Raw genomic sequence first — 22,736 nt, forward strand, 5'->3', positions numbered from 1 at the left:
CCCAAATCCTCCTCGCTCTGGGCAGCCTCAGAAGATGCTAAGAAGTGATAGGGTGGGTGGGGAGTCAGGCTTTTCTCCCACTCATTAACATTTCCCACTGGAATGTCACAAACACAACTGTGAGTGTCGGATGCTAGACTGTGTGCTGAGGCTCCAGATGATGACAGTGCAGGGTGATGGCAGGCAGGACAGAGGTCTGGGCAGTGCTCGGAGGGGCAGAGGACCTCATGCACTCATGGGCTTAAGTCTGGCTCACTCTCTCCAGCAGTGTGCCCTTGGGCAAATCACTGAACTTCTGAGTTTTGACCTCCTTTGTTGAATGGGGAAGATGACTTACCTCCTGAGATTGCTTTGATAAATTAGACAGTGTTTATAAATGAGGTGGCACATGTCTGGTACATGATGATGTTTGGGTAATGGGAGCTGTTACTATTTACTTGTTGTTGGCTTTATTGCTCTTGCACCTGTCCAATTTTAGAGCTCCTTGAGAGCAGCATCTGATGGCAGAATTCTCTCTTGACTATTCATCCTTTTCCGGACCCTCCCAGGGACCAGTCTGGCTGGGATGGACACTCTTCATCAGGGTAGGCTGTGTTCAGAGCTGCATGGTCCAGTATGTTTGCAAGTTAGCCACATGTGGCCAGTTAATAATAATAATAATAATAATAATTATTATTATTATTATTATTATTATTATTTTGGTGGTGCGGGGGGCTGAACCCAGGGCCTTGTGCATTCGAGGCAAGCACTCTATCAACTGAGCTATATCCATCCCAGCCCTCTGGGCAGTCAAATTTAAATTACTTAAGTTTCAATAAAACAAGAACTTGGTCATAGAAACTGCCTGTCAGGTGCTTAGGGGCTACATGTGACTAGCACCTACCCTACTGAACAGCATATGGAATTGTGCAGAACTGGACTGTAAGCACTGTGGCTCCAGAACCATCCTTGCTGTTGCTTTCAATAGCCGCCAGCCGTCTCTTGAGCATAGTTCAGCAGAATGGTTGCAATGACACAGAAACTAAGTTCTGGAGCCCTTCCTGCACTCCCTTTCAGGTAGTCTTGCTCACCTGGAGGTGAGGGTGGCTGGTTTCCTAGCAGTCCTTATCAGTCCAGGGTTGGGAGGGTAGGGCCAGGATTGCCCAAACTGCAGCTATTGCCTTCTACCCTCCCTGTTTCTCCAGCCCATCCTGCCTGGTAAGGAGTCCTGGAGTGATCTTCCTCATTCATAACTATGGCCCAGGCTGGCTTGGTCCAGGCACCTTGACACTCTGGGCCCTGCCCAACTCTGAACCCACTGCTTTCCTCATAAACTCGGAATATAAGCCTCTCTCCTTCTGCTGTTCCTTCCATGTAGGCACCTCTCCCTTTTCTGTGGCCCCAGCTTCCATAAGTCCTCCAGAAAGTCCTTTCTGATCATCTCCAGCTCACCTTGGCCTAGTCCTCTCTCAGGCCCTGTCTGGGCACTCAGAGTTTTCCTCTGCAGCGTGTCCTTGTATTTGCTTATCTCTTAGTCAAGTATGCAGCAGACCTCCTCTGAGTGCCAACTACATGTCAGGTCAGTGCAGGGTGCTGGTCAGATGGCAAGGAACAGGTTACAGGCTTGCTCTGCCAAGTCCTGGTTGTTGAGGAGGCTGACAGTCTGCCAGACTGTACCATCGGACCTGATGATGCCCATCCAGGAGTGGAGGCAGCCCAGCTGAGAGTATCAGGAAAGATTCAGAAAAGGAGACACTGAGGTGGCAGGGGGCTAGAGTGGACTCTAGGCTGCAGCTGGGTCAGTGAGCAGCTCCAGAGAGCTCTGTGTGGCTGGAGGAAGAGATGGCAGTGGTAGGAAGGGAGGGGTACAAGGAGGATAGAGGCACACTGGGAAAGAGGGAGTTGAAATTTTATGGAAGACGTGTCTTATTTTTGGTGTTGGATACACAGCTTATCTCACTGCTAGACCAAGGTCCCCAGGGCAGAGCTAGAACTAAATGAATCCTGTGTTCCCCGGTTCAGATCCTGCCCAGCATGCAGCTAGGAGATGGCTTTGAAATGAATGAGCAAATACCAAGTGAGTCCCATGTGTACAGGGTTGTTAGGCAAGGCTTCTCCTTGCCCCTAGCACTAGAGGGGGAGACAGGGAATCATATCCCATTTACTACTGCCATGACTGAGTCTCAGAGACATGATGGCTCAGCCAAGCCAGAAAGGATGGGGATGGTGTGGGGGGTGCAGGGAGTACCCAGGGTAATTCCCAGTTTGGGTTCTCTTCATTACTGTCTCATCCCACAAACCTCCTCTGAGCCCCACTCTACCAAGGAGGCCCCAGTCCACAGTGAGATGGATTCTGTCAGTTCCAGTTCTAGTATTCTAGCCCAGCTCTCCTGGCTGCTAAAATTCAGCCATAATTCTGTGCTGATTGACTAAGAGCTATTGTCCCAAATTCCCTGCCCCTAATGCCTTTGTCCCATCCCAGGGTCCCCACAGACTTGGCCTCTTCCCTGTGTTCCTTCCACTTCCCTTTCCTCCATAATCTATCCAGTAAAAGTCACCAGATGGCACAATAGGTGAGTGGTCTCCTGAGCCCTTCTCCAGAGGTACAGATTGTTATATATTTATAGTGTCATTCCTATGGGATGGACTTGATTTGAAGTGTCTGGTGTGATGTCACTGACTTGCTTATGACCATTTAATCAGGCTGAGATTAAAGCTGTCTCCCCAGTGTATGAGCTCAGAGCAGAGTCCAGCTAAGGTGCTGATACCCAGCTCAACTCCTTCCTTCCCTTTTTGTCTCCTGCAGGCAGCCATGAGTTCCAGCCACCCTGAGCCCGAATCCCAGGCACTTCGGAGTCCCCGCACACAGTTACTGTCCCAGAGCTCTTCCAGCCTGCTTTGTGAAGGCCGGGGGCAGAGACCAGAGCTCCGCAAGAGTGCCAGCAGTACTGTGTGGCAGGCCCAACCTGGCAAGGCCAGCACTAGTCCCCAGGCCTTGGTGGAAGAGAGGTGCCAGACTGAGAGCACAGAGCAGGCACAGACCTCAAGCCCCCATCTACGGTCTGGTGCTGTGGGGCACTGGCGAAGCAGCACTGTGGGAAATGTATCTACAATGGACAGTGGTGACTTGTGTCGCCTGCGGGCCCCCAGTGTGGCTGCTGTGCAGAGGAGCCATTCTGATCTGGTCCATAGCACCCAGACCCGGGGTCATAGCAGTGCTCGGAAGGCCAGTCTCAGCTGCTCAGCCCTCGGAGGCTCACCTGTCCGCAGGGCTCAGCTGCAGCCTGGCAGTATTTCTGACCAGGTTGGACAGCCACCTACAGGCCTGGAAAGAGAACTGGCTCCAGCAGATGGAACTTCTAACTCAGCCTGGATGCTGGAGGAGAGTCAGGTGTGGGTACCACCACCAGCCCTGGGGGACACAGCTACCCACAGCAGTGATCCCCAGGCTGGGCCCAAAGCCACAGGGCAGCCAGATACCACCTCCTGCCATGCTCTGCCCCCAGCAGCTCTTCTCTGCAGCATGAGGGAGGCAGTGGCCAGTGGCTGCTGTCATGCCCTGCCTGCCACAGGGATCCTGGCTTTTCCCAAACTGGTGGCATCAGTGAGTGAGTCTGGGCTGCAGGCTCAGCATGGGATGAAGTTCCACTGTAAGTTGCCTGGGGGGATTCACAGGCACTCCCACTGTTGTGCCCACCTTTGGGGTCCCACAGGGTTACCCACAGAGCCTGGCTCTAGGACCAAAGATGTATGTACCATGACTTCAGCTAGTGACTTGGGCCCCATGTTGGTGTCAGCCCAGGATGCTGGTGTGCAGGCAGCCCCAGTGGCAGCATGCAAGGCTGTGGCTACCAGCCCATCCCTGGAAGCCCCTGTGGCTCTGCACATGTTCCCAGAGGTAACTCTAGGGCCCAACCTGGAAGAGACATCGTCCCCTGTGCGGGATGTGCGGTGGGATGCTGAAGGCATGACATGGGAGGTGTACGGAGCATCAGTAGACCCTGAAGTGCTTGGTGTGGCCATCCAGAAGCACCTGGAGATGCAGTTTGAACAGTTGCACCCAGTGCCAGCCAGTGAGGACAGCTTGTCCATTGAGGGCCGGAGGGGCCCGCTGAGGGCCGTCATGCAGTCCCTACGGCGTCCCAGCTGCTGTGGCTGCTCTGGTGCAGCCCCCGAGTGAGGAACTGCATCTCTCAGGCTGGCCTGGCTCATGGACTCAGCCCTAAGCCAGGGCCAGGGACAGTGTGGGCCCTGTGCCCCCTGAACCCACTTCAGGTGGGCACATCTTTCATCTGATAAATATTGACTACCTACAGATCACAGAATGCAGCCAGGGCTTCTGGCTTCATGAAGCTGGGCTCTTTTTTAAGGGCTTGATCTCCAAGAGCCACATGTCTGCACATTCCAGGCTCTGAACTTTGGGCCGGGGTTTCTGCACTGTGTATAAATTAGCTTCCAATTTTTCTGTAAAAATATTCAACCTTCAGTCTGCCCTCGAAAACTTTGTCACGTTTCTCTTAGGACTGTTGCTTTACTTTAAAGCATTGCTGAGAAATATTGAATTCTTACATTAATTGGTGGGCACAGGGGTTGTCCCAAGTGACAGGGACTTCCTGGGTCTTTAGAGAAGGGAACTTGAGGGAGGGGAAGCAAAGGCCTCCTGTGTGCCATTTACTGTACTTGACATCTTACCTTGTTGAGTCTTCACCTCTTTATGCCATTCTACAGGGGGAACAACAAGATGTTTGGCAAGGCTCTAGTTGATGTGCCCCAAGTTGGACAGCTGGGAGTGGTGGGCTAGGATTCAAAGCCAGGACTGGCTAAGCCTGGGTGTTTCACTACAGCCTGGTCCAGTTCAGTACAATTGGATACAGGAAGGATTTATTGAGCCCACATTCTGTGTCAAGTTCTGTGGATTTGTGTGAGGAATGATAGGACCTCCCCTGCCATGGCTGAATCATGGTGTGTGGGGGCTCTGAACATTACAGAAGGGTTGATGGGGCTTTCAAGAGCCAGCCCCCTTGCAGGTCATCATGTCAGGGACTGACCCTATGATATGGAGAAGAGGTGACCACATGCCCTTAAATATGTTGTAGAGCCAGAAATTGCACTATTATCATCTCGTTCCTTTGTCTTAGATTTATTCCCAGCTGGTGCAGTTCTTCAAGGCAGGAGGGCAGGAATAGATAGGGGCAGGGAGGGAGACTGGCTGTGGGCCCTGTGCTGGGGCCTCCCACCTTGTAAGAAAATGCTGGAGGTGGTGGGGCCTGGGGACACCTTTTGAGTCTGTTTGTCTAGTCTTGCCCATGTGACTTGACTCGGGCCAGGGGAATTGGGTCTGGGGAGGGAACACTAGGGCCTTTCACTGCTGTCTTCATCAACCCAAGGACTTCTTGAGGCTCGTGGAGGATGGAATGGATTGTGTCTATCCTGGTACTTGGTGTTGAAGATCCTAAGCTCCTAAAATAGAACCCTCAGGCCACCCTATGTGGGAGCCAAAGGGTTAGGGTGGTGTCAGGGTCCCTGACCTGGCCCTGTTCCTGGGCTTCTTATGTATTTAGGGACATAGGACTCAAAAGGTGGTTTACTTTCCCTTCCCTTAGGACCAAATACTCACTGAAGTGAGAAAAACTCCTGCAATGATGGCTCAGGTTTTTAAACAGGGTTGGCATTCCAACAGGCCAAAGAAACAGGTGAGGAAGGCATGCTTTAGGTCAGAATGCCTTCTGAAGCCTCATTAAGTGGCATTCATAACTTGAAATGTGCCCTTCCCATGTAAGCATGTGCCTTCTCAGGTAACTCATGTTCTGGAGTGTGGCATATGGGTACCATGCCTCCTTTGTTCCTGGTCCTGCACAGGGGTTCCAGTACCCCCCGCCCAGGGGAGAGGGGAAATGGTTGTAGGGATATGAGGGAGCAACACAGGGCCACAGTTGAGCATGGTCTTGACACAAAAGGACTGGGAAGATGAGTGGAGTTGGGGCAGCAAGAGGCTTGGAGGTGACTGCCCTTCATGTCCATGGTGCATGAATCATAGAGGCTCAATTGGGGTGTTCATTGGGTTAGGAGGCTGGCTAGGGTGTCCTCATTTTGAAGATCCTGGTATGACTGAGGAAAGGGACTTCAGGGCAATTGAGAATAGGTGGGGCTACCTGCCCCCTAATATGTTGCAGTGCCTGAAATTGTACCATTATCATCTCATTCCTTTGGCTTAAGCAATGAGTGAAAGGGGTGGGTGGGGAGACCAGATTCCAATTTAGAAATATCCCTTTGGCTACCTGTAGAGGAGAGATTTGGCATCTGAGTGGCAGAACATAGGAGCCTAGAGGGTGGGGACACTTAGGAGGGGCCTGTTAAGGGGGAGGAATGGGTAGGTGGGGACTGTATTCACACATGTGTGCAGTTGATCTGGAGAGGAGGAGGAGGAGTTCTGGAAGGCTGAGGTTCTTCCAGACTGGGAAAGAGAAGGGTGAGGCTGCTCTCTGGAACAAAGACAGTCTCAGGAGGGGCAGGGGAAGGGCCCCACACTACAGAGTTTTGCTGAGAGCAGTGAAACTCGCTTCATGAAGAGACCTTCACTTCCATCATATGCAAATTACATGAATTCACCATTGAGCAGAAGTGTGCCAATTTACAGCACCTCCACACTACAAGATGGCAGGCCAGGCTGGGCCCTGCATGGGACAGGCCAGATAAAGCACCCACTCACCTCACTGAGACTGAGATAAAGGTTTGCAGGGTGGTGCTGGAATCTAGCCCCACCTGTATCCTGAATAGGGCCCCCAAAACACTCTTCTAGTTAAACCATATCCTTGGTCTCACCAGCTGAGCTTTGCCATTAGGTGGAGCAATTTCTGAACTTAATTTAATTAATTTATGAACTGGGCCCAGAGACCTATCCTGGCCCTTAGATTAGCCTCCTCCTAGCCAAGCCTTACGCCTGTAGTGGTTCAGGGCTACAGAGCCTGACCACTGATTTCATTTACAGATCTCCACTTCCCGGTTTCTAGTTCCCTTTCAGGTCTGGTTCTGGGAAATGCTGGATTTCATTGTCCATGTGTTTGTTTTGTTTTAAATTCAAAGTAAATACAAGTTGGAAGAAGAGAGGTTTTCCAGGCCTGGCAGGGTAGGGGAATTGGTATTGATTGGTGGTACTTGGTCCTTTGAAGCAAACCCCAGAGTTCTAAAGCTCCCTGCCCTGGCAGGAATCTACCCTTTGTCTTCACCAGGGACTTCTTCCTTCTTTCCACTGGCTTTCCTTCTATGGCAGCCTGGGCCTCTGACACTGAAGCCTGGCCTCCTTGGGCTTCTCACCTCTGGGTCTGCCAGGACACAGAGATGCATCTCTCCTCTGACCTCAGGCTATAATTGTCCTTATAAGGAACTGATCCAATAGGGGAGGATCTGTTCCTGTTGGGATGCAGGCTTCTGCTGGCTGAGGGGCAAGGGATATGGTCCTCTTCCACTGTGATGTCACCTCTGTGTCAGCTGGTTTAGGTCTCTGAACCCTGGATATACTAGATTATTATTTGACAGGGTTTGAAAGGGCCTTGTCCATGAAGATCCTAACATTTTAGACTTGGAGCAGGCCACCATAGCTTTGTGGTCTAAAGCTGGAGTTTAAGCCCTGGATCCACATTGATAGCCATAAGTTTTGGAGTCCCTAAACTTCCTCAGCTGTAAAACTGGGATGATAATAGTGCTTTCTTCATAGGCTTGTGAGGATTTTAAATGGGATAACCCATGTACAACACCTGGCTCTGAGTGATCGATCCACATGTGTACTGATGGTGTTGCATGGTGTGCCACGGCCCTAGGGAGTCCAGCTCTTCCCCAGCTTGGCTCTGATCACAGTCCACATTCCATTTATTTAAAACCTATTTATTCAAAGGCACTTCTGAATAAGGTTCTTCATCTTCAGCTTTTCACCCTGCTTGGGGCACATACATTCTGGCTGGAGATCTCTGAAAATGTGGTACCCTAAGTTGTATCAAGGAGGACCACTCTCTCCCTAACTGCTAGTCTGGGGATAAGATCCCAGAAGCTCATGCCAAGATGAGGATTATGAGGAGTGGGGAGAGCATGATAGGGAAGGACAGAAGTCAAATGAAAATGTGACTTTAGGCCAAGCCAAGTCCCACATAGGAGTCCTGGGATACAAACTCTGTGTTAGGGCCACTCAGGGGTAGGGGGTAGCCTCTAGGCACTTCTGGCCCTTTGGCATGCAGGCTGGCAGGTTCCAGGAGCCCCAGGGTAGGTCTCTGGTTGGAGCTGGGGGGCCTATTCCAGAGGAAGTGTACATAGGAACTGTCAAAGGGAGTCACAGGTATCTGGGGTGCACCCACTGACAGGTACCTTCATATTGCAAGCAGCTTATCACCCAACACATATATGGGGCTTGTGGCCCACAAAATGCCCAGACCTTTCCCTCTGTGAGTTGCTCAGAAACAATCCTCATTTGTGTTTGTGCCAGGTGACGTTGGTTAGTTAAATGCAGAGCTTGGAATTTGCCCAATTTCAGTTCCTTCTCATTTGTCATTTTGGCCTAGCCCAGATTTGTTATCTAAAGCTATGACTAGTCTTATGCCAGTTTTCATCCAACTTGTCAGGCAGGGAAGGGCCTGTATGAGCCTGGAATACGTGACTGGGTTATCCTGTAGGTCCCTGGGGCCTCCAAATCCACAAGGTCATTGTGGGAAAATTTGTTCAAGGCAAATATGTTAAAATCCAGATCTTCAACATCAGTAGGCCTTCTCACCTAAAGCACAGTCCAGGGACCCTCGACATCAAACAAGGAAGGTGGAGGGTATGGCCCGACTCGGTCCTTATTCTCAGCAACACTGGTTGGTGATTGCTGCTTCCCTCCCCCTGATTTGACCTCCTGTTTAGCTGTTCTAGAAGTTTGAGACCAAAAACAAGCTAAGATTTGCAGACTCTACCTATTTGTCCTTTAGGGGTTGGGAGTGGCCCCAGCCTCACTCTTGGCTTCCCTGAAAGCCCCATCAAAGGCTGTTCCTGGCACACAGGGGTTTACCTGCCAGCTTCCAGGGAGGTGACCCTTAGGGTCAGAAGATTTAGGCTCCTTGCAGCTGTTCTTTAGTAACCTTCACTTTTCTCACCCTTTTTGTTGAGGTCTTTCCAAAGCTGAGTGTGTGTGTATGTGTGTATGTGGGGGTCTCCCTTCAGATTGGGAGGATATGGGGATGGTTCTGTTGCTGTGGTTACAGAGAAATAATAAACCAGGAAAAGCATCTGGAGAAAGTTGATGGTTGTTAAAAAGCCAAGCCAAACCAGAGTGGCATGAGCTGATGGGAATGTGGGTGAACTGGTGGGGTCTGACTTTCTTGTCCTCAGAGTTACGCACATGCCACCTTCGCTAATTTGAATAGTGACTCTGCAGGACTCATGCCAAATCTCTCCCCCTCTAAGCCTGCGACAACTCTGCAAAGAGGCAAATCTGGGCCTCTAAACATGAACTCTACAAATGGATACTCTAAAATTCATTTTTCCCTGCTTCATCAGGAGGGAATGTGAAAATTGGGGGAACACTGTAGTTAAGACCTGCAGTTTGGGCCAGGGAAGAGTGTTCGATTTTAGGGTACCTTTGAATTCCTTGTCCAGTCTGTTCTGGCCTGAGGCTTTTCATTTCCCAGAATATTACCTGAAAAAGACATAGGGTGTTTTCTCTGCATCCCATCAACATGAACCTTGTGATGCTGTGTCTCTGTGTGTGCAACCAGAGACAAGTGGGGAGGCTCTGCAGGCCCTGCTCTGCTCCCCTAAGGTGTTCTTTCTCCCTCCAGTCCCCAGGCCCCAGTAGTCTCTTTTCCTTTTGTCTCATATCCGTCTTTCCCCCCTTCTCTCTCCACCCATCCCATTGTCCTTTCTCCTGCCTCCTTCCCCTTTATGACAAAGGTCTACCTTGCCTTAGCCCTGTGCTCCAAACCTCAGTCTCTTCCCGTAGTCTGGGACATTTCCCTCCAGCCATGTTGGGTTTGGGTCTCCTCATTTCTGATTTTCAGGGCCAAGGCTCCCTGAGAGGCTTCCCTTGGTTTGCTCTGCTAGATTTCCATTGCTTTTGACCAGAAAGAGAAATCGGTTGTCAGTGGTCCTGCTGAATGAATGGGAGAACTTTGTTCAGGCTGAAGAGCCACCCTAAGTTTTGGTGGTCCTTTTTTGGGGGGCTGATTGGCTAGGTTGCTGGAGGGACGCCCTGGGTGTGTGGTACCCATCTTTTAGTTTTAGGCAGGCCATCTCCTCTTTCATGTGTTCAGAATCTTGCTTGGCTTATAATTGGGTTGGGTTGTGGTCTGAACCACGAGGTTGAGAGAATAATTCTATAAAAATGAATCTACTGTACTAACTCCACACATGCTTTTTTTTTTTTTTTTTTTGCCAAAAAGCAATCTGCCTGCAGCTCGCCTGGCCTGTGAGGACAGGAAATATCACATTCCTCAACAAACTGAGGCAGCGGGGTGAAAGGCCTAGCGATCAGTGTAGTGAATGAATGATGGGGTTTGAGAAGATGAAACCTGGTTATCAAAGAAAAGATAATGGGTTGCTAACATAACCTCCAATCACACTTTCCAGCTCAAGGGGTTGCTAACACCTCTGAGGAATCATACTTCCCAAAACAAGCTATTACCCCTGAGCTGCTCCTTCTTGCCCTTAGGCACAAACTCTGAGAAGAAAGAGAAGATGGGATGGGTGGTATAAAAGAGCAAGACACACCCTCTCCATAGGGGAACCCAGCTCTGGGTCCCACTTCTTTCCAGAGAAGTCTGTCTCTGTCCTTTCTTAAACTTGCTTTCTATGCTTACCTCTACACTGGGGAAAAGAGGACCTGTCCCTGATCTCCAAGACCTATATCAGCTTGAGCAGAGTCCAAGCAGGGAGCCTGTGTCGGGACTGGAATTTTCTACCTGCTGATCAAGGAACTAAACTGGAGTCCTGCAGCACAGCTGAGGGGGATAGAATTGTCTCCTGCTCCATACCTCTTCCATTTTTCCTGCCCCCTTGGTTTTCACCTGCATCCTTTTGCCTGTTACCTTTGTTCACTTCTCATTTTTAGCAGTCAAGGGTCTGGAAAGACCATGACCAAGGGTGTGATTTTGTATGTAAGCTTCATGGCATTTGCAAGTCCTGCTGTCTCTTAGAAGATTCTGTTTTCTTCCCTTAGATTAGGGGGATTCAGGGATGGGGAAAGGTCTTCTAAAGGTTATAGATACCAACATATGAATCCGGAAGACCCTGACCTTTGTGCTCTGCATGGCCCAAGCAACCTGTTGGGTCAAAGCCCCCTGGGTCGGGCAGAAACCAGCACGGTGCGTGGTCACAGGCAGGCTGGACTGAATACTGCCGGAACCTTGCTGAAGGACAGCCAGGCAGGAAGTAGGATTCTGCTTTATTGAATTTTGTCATTTATCTTTTCATTAATTCTGCTTTAAAAATGTTGCATGAAGATATTATTTAATTACTAAGTCTTTTAACATGCCTTTAAATGTTGCTCCTAGCCACTCCCTGACCTCCTCTCCTAGGGCTTTGGGTCCCCTGGGTCCCCTGCAGCTATGGAATTGTGGCTGATAGCAGAAACTCCCTTTCCCACTGCCACTTCCACCCCATTTACCGGTGCCAGGCGGCGATGGAGGGGAGGTTTCCGGGGACTGCCCAGCTTGGGCTGCGCAGGCCCAGAGACCCGCAACGGGGTGGGTCCCGGCCAGCGCGCCCTGCAGTGTGTCCTGACGCCCTCTAGCGGGCACTTGGACGCAGCCTGGAAGCCACCCACCCGGTGGGTGGGGGTTTGTGGGAGTGGCCACCCGACACCAGGTGGGAGGGCTTCTAAGGCCTGGGGATGAGCCAATGCTGTGGTCGTGTCATGTCCATTCCCCGCGTATTCCCCTTCGACCTCCCCTCCTGTGGACGCGCTGGGCCAACCCGGCCAGCAGGCAGACGATTCCAAAGAAGAGGATAGAAAGGGAGAAGGTGGAATCTGTGAAGCCCACTCGGAGAGTTTGGAAGGGAAGACACACTCATTTTACTTAAATCTTCGACTCCAGACACGCTGAGGGGGCTGGAGGGGGCCCCCTGCCTCATCCCACCCTAACCATGTTTGTGAAATGTAACCCTTCATTGGCTTGCCTCCATCCTTCTGTTTACCCAGTCTCAATTCATGCTTGGTGGTCCTGCCCAATACAGTCTTCTTCCTGGGTTATGGAGAGAGGGTGTGGACAGTCAGGACCCTTTCCCCTCTCCTGAAATGTCTGGCAGAAGAGACCACAGGGAGGGGCATAGGACAGTAGGCTGAGCAGTAGGGGGTTCTGGGATGTACTGGCCCTAAAGTTCACTGTGTTGGGGCTGAGACCCAGGGCCGATGCCTTGCTAGGAGCATCTCCATCTGGTGCCCAGGCCATCTGAGAGCTGGAGGGGTGATGTAGCAAAGAGAGAAGCTGGAGAGAGAGCTTGCTCCTCACAGTCGTCAGTGGCCGGAGGACAGAGGAGAATCTGACAATAGAAGTGACACTGAGGGGTGTGCATGGGACTGAAATAGAATAGAACCTGCAAGAAGGGAGGTTTCTCACCCTTAGTGGGGGGGCCAGAGAGTGTGTGTCCAGATAAGCACTCCTGTCTCATTCCATGCTTCATGCTGCTCTGTGGTGCTGTCTCCCTAAGAACTCCTTCAATGGCAAGTAACTGAATTGTGAATTTTACCTAATAAGAATTCAGGTCACTGGTTGCAGGGTTGGTGCTGTGGTTCAATGTGGACATCAAGTAGTCAAGTTCTGTCTATGCTTCTGCTTTGCCATCTTTAGGGTGTTAGTGAAGACTCTTCTCATGGTCACACAATGACTGCTGCATCTCCCGACTTAGCATTCTCATAGGGGAAAAAAACACCCCACAGTCTGCCACAAAAGGTTTTGGTGCACACAGGAACAGATTGAAAACACCAGCTTTCACAGCTTGGCAATGAATAAAGACAACATTAATAATGACTGCCATATTCTGCCTCTAAACTGATGGGAGTAGTGTTTTGCATGCATTATTTTCTTTACTTCTCACAATCTGTGCCATTTCACAATGACAACCGAGGTTCAGAGTGGTCAAGTAACTCATTTTACTTTATAGTCAGGAAATGAAGGAGCTGGAATTCAAACTCCAGTCTGTGTGACTCCAGGTCTGGCTTTTTGTTTGTCTTCTCAAAAATCAAAGTGTGCAATTTGGGATAAGAGTTTAAAATAGTACTGACCTTGGCCTTTTGTTTTTAAACATTGTGCATGTTCAAGATAAGAATTTCAAATAGCATGAAGTTTAAAGTGAAGATCTGGCCATCTCTCTCCTTTAAAATTCCCGCAGTCCTCCTCTGGCAGATAATTTCTATAGGTCCTTCAGCAAACTCTTTTTGTAACCTGCTCAGACCACAAATATTTTTATGTAACGGAGATTCCACTTAGTTACTGTGCTGCACTTATGTTTTAAATTAATATACCTTGAAGATAATGTTATATGTAGATTCTCTCTCTTTCTTTCTAATGGGTAGTCCTCTTCTGCTGGACTCTCTCTATATATATTTTCAAAATTAATACTTTGAAAAACAGATGTAGATTAATGAAATATTGAGCAGATAGTAGAGAGAATACTCATATACTTTCTCATTCTCACCCTGATTTTTTTATTAATAATCTTGGTATGGTACATTTGCTGCAATTAATGAGCCAATATTGTTTTGATAAATCCATCATGTCTTCTATGTATTATGGTATAATACAGAATAGTTTCACCACACTAAAAATTCCCTGTGTTCCATCTCTTCATCCCTCCTGTCTTCTCCTAACTTCTTGGCAACCTCTGATCTTTTTTTTTTTTTTTTTCACTCACTCTATAGTTCTGCTTTTCCCCAGAAAGTCATATAGTTGAAATCATGGAGCATGAAGCCTTTTCAGACTGGTTTCTTTCATCTAGCAATATGGATTTAAGCTCCCTCTGTGTCTTTTCCTGTCTTGATAGCTCCTTTCTTTTTATTGAATACTATTCGGTTGTATGGATGCACCAGAGTTTATCTGTTAAGACGCTGACGAGCATCTTGGTTCCTTCTGGATTCGGGATATTATGAATAAAGCTGCTATGAACATTTGTGTGTAGGTTTTCTTATGGACTTAAGTTTAGCTCAGTTGGGTAAATATCTAGGAGTACAATGCTAGATTGTATGGTAAGACTAGGTTTAAGCTTGTAAGAGACTGCCAAAACTCAAAGCTGTCTCTTAAAGTAGCTGTACAATCTTACATTTCCACTAGCAATGAATGAAAGTTTTTATTTAACACATTTTGGGGCTATTAAAAAAACCATGGAAAAAGAAATATATGTATGTATATTTTTATGTATATGCATGGGGAATATCTGTAGGATACTTTTTTCTTCAGGTGATATGTGTAAAATGTCTATGATATTAGCAAATTACTTCCAAAGATGATTGTGCCAACAATAAATGAAAGTATTTATCTTCTTATACCCACACAAACATTTGAATATTAGAAAATTTAAATATTTTGGCTAATTTGATAAATAAAATAACGATATCTTCTTAGCTATTTTTATTTCCAATGCCTTCACTCTGAGTTATATGGTGTAGAATTTCTGTTAAGAATCCCTCCTCTGGTTACTCTCAAACTATGCAGTATGGTTTGGATCTTGAATGTTCTTCAAATGCTCAAGTGTTGAAGGCTTGTATATAGGTTTATGGAATTATTGGGAGGAAGAGGTGGAGCCTATGGGAGGAAGTTAGGTCATGGGGGCATGTATTTAAAGGGGATTATTGGAAAACTGGTCTCTCATTTTTACCTCTTTTCTTCTAAGCTGCCATGAGTTGAACAGGCTTCCTCTGTCATATGCTTCTGCCACCATGTACTACGTTGCCAAAGGCCTGAAGTTATGGGATCAGGTGACTATGAACTGAAACTATGAGCCAAAATAAACCTTTCTTACTTTTAAGTTGATTATCTTAAGTTATTTGGTCACAGTAACTGAAAGCTAACTAACATACTGTGATGTTGGATAAATTGCTGAGAGTCATTGAACCTCATTCATAAAATGAGGATAATAATGGTTCTTTCCTTATTAGTTAGGTTTGATAATTTATATTCATGACCATTTGAATTTCTTGGTTTACAATCTACCTGGTCATATTTATTTCACATCATCTATGAATTTTTCTTTTTCTTATTGTTTTATTATAGTTTTTTGTTTATTAGTACATATTTTAAAAAATTTATATGTTACAGGTTTTTTTTTTTTTTTTTTTTAATTTTTATTCCAGTGTTTGATTTGTCTTGCTCTGAACCAATCTGACATCCTTCTCAGGGACACAGCACTTCAAAGCTTACAAAGCCCCTCATTTCCCATCTGTCATTTGCTTCTCAGGACAGCCACACCAAACAAACTGATATCTTTTTCAGCAGAGGAGGAGACTAGACCAAGCAAGGCAAGAAACTTGCCTAATGATACACAGTGGATCAGTGGTTGATTGGAGGCTGAAATGAAGGGCTCTAGTGCCTTGGGTTTGGGCTCCTCAGCTCTTAGGGAGAGGGAAGTGGGGATTTGCGGGTGCAGAGAGAAAGTCAAAGTCATCAAGACAGGCAGCCTTGCTCTGTCCACCTCTCTGAACCCAAGAACCTAGATCCATTTTTTTTTTTTTTTGATAAACTTGGATCATTCTTCCCTGCTAAGTCATGTGAAGATGGTGAGGGCGAGTAAAGGTACATATTAACTGGGAAAGGCTCCCTGTTTGGATGTTTTGGGAGAGAAAAGGTAAGGAGTGTGTGTTTGTGTGTGTGTGTGTGTGTGGTGTTCCCCTAGCAGGTGAGCATAGAGCAAGACTTTAATTGGTCTCTCTGAACTTGGGGATGAGAAAAAGAGGTTTCAGTCGGTTTTCTGTTTCATCGGCTTTGAAGATACAGATGCTCAACATATGATGGGTTATTTCCTGATAAACCCAGCATGACTTGAAATTGGTGTAAGTTGAAAATGCATATGATACACCTAACCTACTGGACATCCTCACTTAGCGACACAGTACACTGGACAGCATACAGACCTTTTCTGGAGCCCACAGCTGTCCCAGAGGCTCCTGGGTGTAGGAAATAGTGAGCAGGCCTGAGTGTCCCAGGGCTCGGTTGGCAGCTTTCCACCTAAATGCTTTAGGATCTGTGATGATAACCGTCCTTGTCATCAGAGCTGACAGTGAATGTTACATACCATGCACTTTTTATTCTTACCCGCTGAATCCTAACAACAACTTCAAAAGACACTATATTAGTCCATTTTTTAGAATATCACAGACAGGGTAATTTTTAAAGTTTGACACAGCTTATGTTTCTGAAGTTTTGGAAATTTAAGAGCAGGAGGCCATCTCTGGTGAGTTTCTTCCTGCTGGTGGGGACTCTGTAATATCCTGAGGTGGCTCAGGGCAGCACATAGAAAGACAGAAGGTCTTAGCTCAGGTCTCTCCTCCTCTTCCTATAAAGCCACAGTTCCATTGGATTAGGGCCCCATCCCATAGTGTCATTTAATGGGTAATCACCTCACAGGTGTGCTGCCTCCAAATACCATAGCCAGATTAAATTCCTACCCTCTTGATACCTCACAAAGAGGATTAGATTTCCGAATGAGTCTTGTCAGGGACACTTGGATCACAGGAGGCAGGTACTGTGATTCTTTTTGCTTAGTGGTGTGTGTGTGTGAGGATAGGCTTAGGGTCCCAATCTGGGTAAGTGGGGGCACTGGGACTTGTCTTTAGGCTGGACCTACCACCACCTCTGTAGGCTTTCACTGTAAATCCTACAAAAGACCTGGTTGACCCGGAATTCTTGCCACAGGGCACCTAGCATGGTCTGAGTCAGGGGCTGCATCACAGGGATAGTCCATGGCCTATATTAAGAGGCTTTCCTTTACCTTGTTCCCTGGCCTGCCCTCCACACCCTGGGAAGCCTGCCCCAGACCTGCTGCCTCTCTCAGCTGAAAGTGCCACTGCTACCTCTTGGAGCTCTCTGCTTGGACCACTGAACATGCAGGGTTGACACTCAAGTGTCATTCCTTCATTCACTCACTCAGCAAACCCTGCCTGAGGCTTGCTACGTGCTAGTGTAGTAGGAAACAAGAGCCAAAAGACCTTGTTCTTGTCTTAACATGCAGACTAAGGTTGCTGGGGAGCCTCAGGTGGGAACGGGCAAGCTTCCCTGGGGAGCTAGGGAGTCTGCTAGGTGGGCTCAGGAGGCTGAGGTCAGTGGTGGAACTGGAGGGTAGCCTTTGCTCTCTGACATCAAATACTTGCTACTATCTGCAAATGAATGGTGCTGTGGTCCAAGTTGAAGGGCAACCTGAGCAGAGGCAGGAGGCATTTAGGGAGGAGGATGGGTGCTTCTGGAAGATTTTGTAGCATTGGGTGAAACGGGGAGGTGGGGAAGAGCACTGTGGAAGCATGACTAGTCAGGCAAGGAGCTGGTGTTGCCTTGTGGATAAAGGCAATCCTGGATGGGTTTTAGCATGGAAGGGACTATCTGCATGCTGGGGGCTGGGCTTGGAGCCCTTCTGTCTGGCTGCATTAGAGGCCTTGCAAGATTTAATCTCTGAGAGATAGAGGGGTCTAATTGTACCCTGCGACTGTCTGGACTCCCCATTCCCAACTGGCTTCATCCTCTTCCCTTCATCTCCAGGCTGCTGGGAGCCTGGAAGAACCACAGCTGGGGAGTGACCTCATGAGGAAGGGTGGAGCCTGCCTGCCTGGTGGTGCCCTCTTGAGAAACTGATGTGACTCCATTTTTGAAAAACCAGCCTGTACCTCAGAGCTGGGCCTGTCCAAAGTGGGGGAGGGGGTGACTCTGTCCTTGGAAAATCCGTTCCTAGGCACATAGCTACCCTGCTGAGTCATTTGTCCATACCGACTCAGCAAATGCAAGTTCCTGAAAAGACCAAAAGAATGCCTGAGGCCTAATTTCGGACCATAGCAACAACCAATCAGAGTGAGACAGGGAAGATACCTGAAATGAAATGCCAATTGCCCCCTCCCCCCAGTAGTTTCGGTGACTGATAACTTGATGAGGCAACCCTGCAAGTTTAGCATATACACTCTTGCAACCCCTCGTGGCCTAAACCAATCAGCTCAAACATATCCACCACTTGAACTAACCAATCACCCCTACTGGACTTTTCCCACCAATGAATGTGCTAATCAATGTTAAGAGTTATTGTTTGATTTTCCCCACGGTTTGAAATGATTTGCTGTGTGATGTTGTGATGCACAGCGTATCCCCCAAAAATCTATAAATCCTCACTGAACTAAGGGTCAGGACTCACTCCTCGGGACCGCTGCATTGGGAATGGTTGTGAGTCCAGGCTCGAGCTTGCAATAAAGACTCTTATGTGATTGCATCAGATTTGGCTCCTGGAGGTCTACTGGGGTTCCACGAATCTGGCATTACACTCTTAGGGGAGCCCATTGCCAGGTCCCCTGTGCCCACATGCCTTCCAAACTTGATGGTGGAAAAGCTGGGTGAAGGTTTGGCCTGGAGGGTACCTGCCTACCCACCCCTGTGTAGGATATCCTCCATCTAAGTGATGAGCCTTCTTCAGTGCTGAGACCCTGGTATTAGTAGGCCTGAGCCCTTCCCAGTGTGTACAGAGTGACATGGGGCAGTCACGAAACAAGGGTGCAACCAAAGGGGATATACTGAGCCCTTTCCCATGGCTTCTGAGCCCTGGGTTCAAACTGCTTAGTAGAGGATAGGAAAGGTAGCAGAATACAACAGTTACTAATAGGGCATTATGTAAAATTGTGGATGTGTAACCGTTGTGATTCTGCAATCTGTATTTGGGGTAAAAATGGGAGTTCATAACCCACTTGAATCTAATGTATGAAATATGATATGTCAAGAGCTTTGCAATGTTTTGAACAACCAATAAAAAAAAAAAAAGTAGGGAGTGACAGAAGCAGATATAAACTAGAGCTAGGCAGACCAGTGTTGTGGCTCAGTGGTAGAGCGCTTGCCTAGCATGCGTGAGACACTGGGTTCAATCCTTGGTACCACATTAAAATAAAGGTATTGTGCCCATTAAAAAAAAAGAAAACTAGAGCTAGGCAATCAATGGTAGGAAGATTGATTCTGTTAATGCTTCAAACCATTAGACGAAATACATGTAAATGGTTGAAAAAAAAATGCTTATGGCATGTCTTTCCTTTCTTCCTTCCTTCCTTTCCTCCTTCCTTCCTTCCTTCCCTCCCATCTCTCCCTTTTCTCCTCTTTATTTCTTTTTAAATTTATTTTTAACTGATACATGAAAACAAAGATTGCATGTAATAATGGGCTTCCATGTGGTGTTTCAATACAAGTATACAGTGTATAATATCTAAATCAGGTTAATCATATCTAACTCCTCAAGCATTTATCATTTCTGTCTTCCCACCCCTAGGGCAAAAAATTCTGTGGTATTAACACCCCAACATGTCCAGGAGCAACCTTCCATCAATGAGGGACAGGAATTGGTGTGAACCTTCAAACTCCTTTCATCTAGCTGTTTGAAATGGACAGTATATTTCTTTGTTCTTCCTTAAAGGAGTCATTTAGCATTTCTCTTTTCTTCTTGCTCTAGTGAGAGCTTCTCCATGATGGGGACACTGTATTTTTCAACTGTGTTCCCGCACTGCCTACATCCAAGGTTCCCAAGCAATGAATGACAGTGGCCTTGTCTGAAGGCTCCACTAGGCTAACTGTACTGCACTTAGTCCTGGGGTCACAGAGTTTTAGAAGATCATACAGCAGCCAACCAGGAGTAAGGACCTGCGGGACCCAGGTCCTTGGTGAAGGAGGGGGCTGATCAGATTGCTGAACACAACACCAGAAGCCAACTTTTCCCTGGGGGGATTTGCAGTTCTGAACCATTATCTGGGAAGCCCAGCTTCCCTAAGAGGGCCCTAGAGACCTGTGGCAATGAAAGTCAGATTTCAAAACTGGGGACCCTGTTAAATCATTTCTGATTTTGGGCTGGATTCTAACAAACACTATCTGGTGCCCTCAATTCCCCTCAGCACACCTCTGAGGTCACAGACAGTTTCTGGATTTAGCTCCCTAAGCACTGACAGCTTTCAACCTTTGAACTCTTGGATCTCTTTGCCCCAGGGCTTCCTCTAACCACAAAAGCAAACTTTCCCCTGGGGCAGAAAATTCTGTGTCATTAACACCTCAACACCTCCAGGAGCAATGTGTGATAAATGGGAGTCAGGAATTGGTGGATAAAATAACTTGCTTTCACACTCGCAATTGGGACAATTCTGAGATATTATTGCATAGGTGGAAACAGGGAGACCATCAAAGTATGATTTCACAACTCACACAGTTTTTTGCCATATCAAGAAAAATTTTCTTGGGTTTACATTTCTTAAAAGAGGGAGAGACTGACATGAACAAGCCTCCCAGGGAATCCACTGGATAGATGAGGTGCAATAATCACATAGTGAGTTCTACAGATCTTGAAGTCCAGTTACTCAATTAAGGTGGAAGCAAGCCTCTGTGGAAAGCACAATCTAATTGCAGCTTGAGCTATACCTTTATATGGGGGGTTCTTGAGTGAAGCTGGCTTGACCACAGCAGGGAGAATTCTGAGATGACTTGTGAGGTCCCTTGTGAGCCTGAGGGTGCTGCTGGATTTGTGGGTGAGGCTTTAAAGCTCTAAGGCTACTAGGGGGGTCACCTGTCCCAGACTTACTTTCTGTTGATTTTGGGAGGCACAAAGCCAGTGCAGCCCAGTGATAGCCAAGTGCAGCCCAGTGATAGCCAAGTGCTCAAAGTTTGGTTCAAATTCTTTGTATGTATTTTGAAATTCAGCAATTGAGGTCAGTAATTCATGTATATGGGTGGTGTCTGATGTAACTTCCCGGAGGAAAGAGATGGTTCATTCCACATTCTCACATTATGGGATCTGATTATGAAGTTCTTCTTTTGAAGGGAAGAGGAAATATACTACAAAACTTATGTAAATAGAATCATTTCGAAGCTACCTAATAGGGACAATTGGGAGTCTCTGAGGGTCCCTAGTGGACTGAGGGAGAGGTGCACTCTGAAGCAGCCTGCTATTTGACCTGGTCTACAGGCTCCTCTCCCTCCCCTATCTTTCTTCCTTACCTCACTGAGGTTGGCTTCCATGCAAAAAAGCTTGTGCCCAATTTCTTGTCTTGGGGTCTGCCTTGGGAGGAACTCAAAACTTTTCCTGGGTTTTAGTCCTCCAAGATCTATGTTCCAGGGACCTATGTTCCCCCTGAGGAAACCAGGATGGTTGGGCATTGTATATAGAGGAACAAGAAGTAAGAAACAGAATGAAGGTCATAATAGGGACAAAGACACTGAGAGATGGTGTGTTTGTCTGTGGGACTGTGAAAACATGCTGATGACTTTAACATAACAGAAATGCATTGTCTCTGAGTTCTGGAGTCTGGAAGACTGAAACTGAGGTGTCAGGAGGGCTAGGTTCTCTGAGGATTGTGAGGAATGGGTGTCCCAGGCTTTTCCCTTGGCTTATAGATGGCTATCTTCTCCCCATGTCTCTTCATATCATCTTTCCTTCAAGCTTTTCTCTGTGTTCAAATTTCCCGCTTTTAATCCTATTGGAGTAGGGACTACTCTAATGACCTCACTTTAACTTGATTACCTCCGTAAAGACACTATCTCCAACTAAGGTCACTGTCTTGAGGTTCTGGGGTTAGAACTTCAACATAGGGATTTGGGGGTCGTGATCCACCCTCCCAGTATTGTCTCAATATTGTAAACGTCATACATGAGAAACCCAAAGTCTACATGATGGTGAATGGGAAAAAGCTGAAAGCATTTGCTTTAAAACCTGGACCAAGACAAGGATGTCCACTCTGACCATACCTATTTAATGTAGTACTAGAAATTATAGCCAGAGCAATTAGGCAAGAGAAGGAAATAAAAGGGACACAAATAGTAAAGAAAAGTCAAATTGTCTCTATTTGTAGATGATATGATCCTAAATTTAGAAAATCCAAGAACTCCACTAAAATTACTGTTAGCGCTGATAAACAAATTCAGCAAAGTAGCAGGTTACCAAATTAATACACGAAAATCAATAAGTTTCCTATATGCTGATGATAATGAATCTGCAGAGAAAGAAATCAGGAAAACAATTTCACTCATAATAGTTTCAAAACAAACAAACAAAGAAAAAATACCTAGGAAGGATCTAACCAAGGAGGTGAAAGACCTCTACAATGAAAACTGTAGAACATTGAAGAAAGAAATTGAAAAAGACACAGGAAGAGGGAAAGACCTCCCACATGTTTATGGATAAGCAGAATTAATATCGTTAAACTGGCCATACTACCAAAAGCAATACATAGGTTTTCTGCAATCCCATGAAAATACTGATATCATTCTTCAAAGAACTAGAAAAAACAGTCCTAAAATTAATTTGAAAGGATGAATTTTATTTGAAAGAATACAAGACCCAGAATAACCAAAGAAATTCTAAGTCAAAAAAGTATTGCTCGAGACATCACAATACCTGATTTCAAATTAAACTACAGAGCTATAGTAACAAAAACTGCATGGTACTGACATTAAAACAGACATATATACCAATGGTACCAAATAGAAGACACACAGACCAACCTATATGTCTACAGTCTTCTGATCCTTGACAAAGGTGAGGTAGGGGACATAGGCAGTCAAAGCAGGAAAGAATGATGAGGGTCAGTTAGG

General features: G+C 46.9%; 1 protein-coding gene across 3 annotated transcripts in view; it reads left to right on the forward strand.

Annotated features, from left to right (window-relative positions):
* Positions 1-4,465, forward strand: part of Gprin2 (G protein regulated inducer of neurite outgrowth 2) — a 13,169-nt gene extending 8,704 nt beyond the window's left edge. For all 3 annotated transcript variants that reach the window (XM_048801721.1, XM_015500094.2, XM_015500093.2), the window contains one exon: positions 2,786-4,465. In XM_048801721.1, the coding sequence (XP_048657678.1) occupies positions 2,792-4,159 (1,368 nt within the window). In that variant the 5' untranslated portion in view covers positions 2,786-2,791 and the 3' untranslated portion in view covers positions 4,160-4,465. The remainder of the gene's footprint in view (positions 1-2,785) is intronic.
* The last annotated feature ends 18,271 nt before the right edge of the window (positions 4,466-22,736 follow it).

Source organism: Marmota marmota, unplaced genomic scaffold, assembly GCF_001458135.2.
Source record: "Marmota marmota marmota unplaced genomic scaffold, marMar, whole genome shotgun sequence".
Taxonomy (NCBI): domain Eukaryota; kingdom Metazoa; phylum Chordata; class Mammalia; order Rodentia; family Sciuridae; genus Marmota; species Marmota marmota.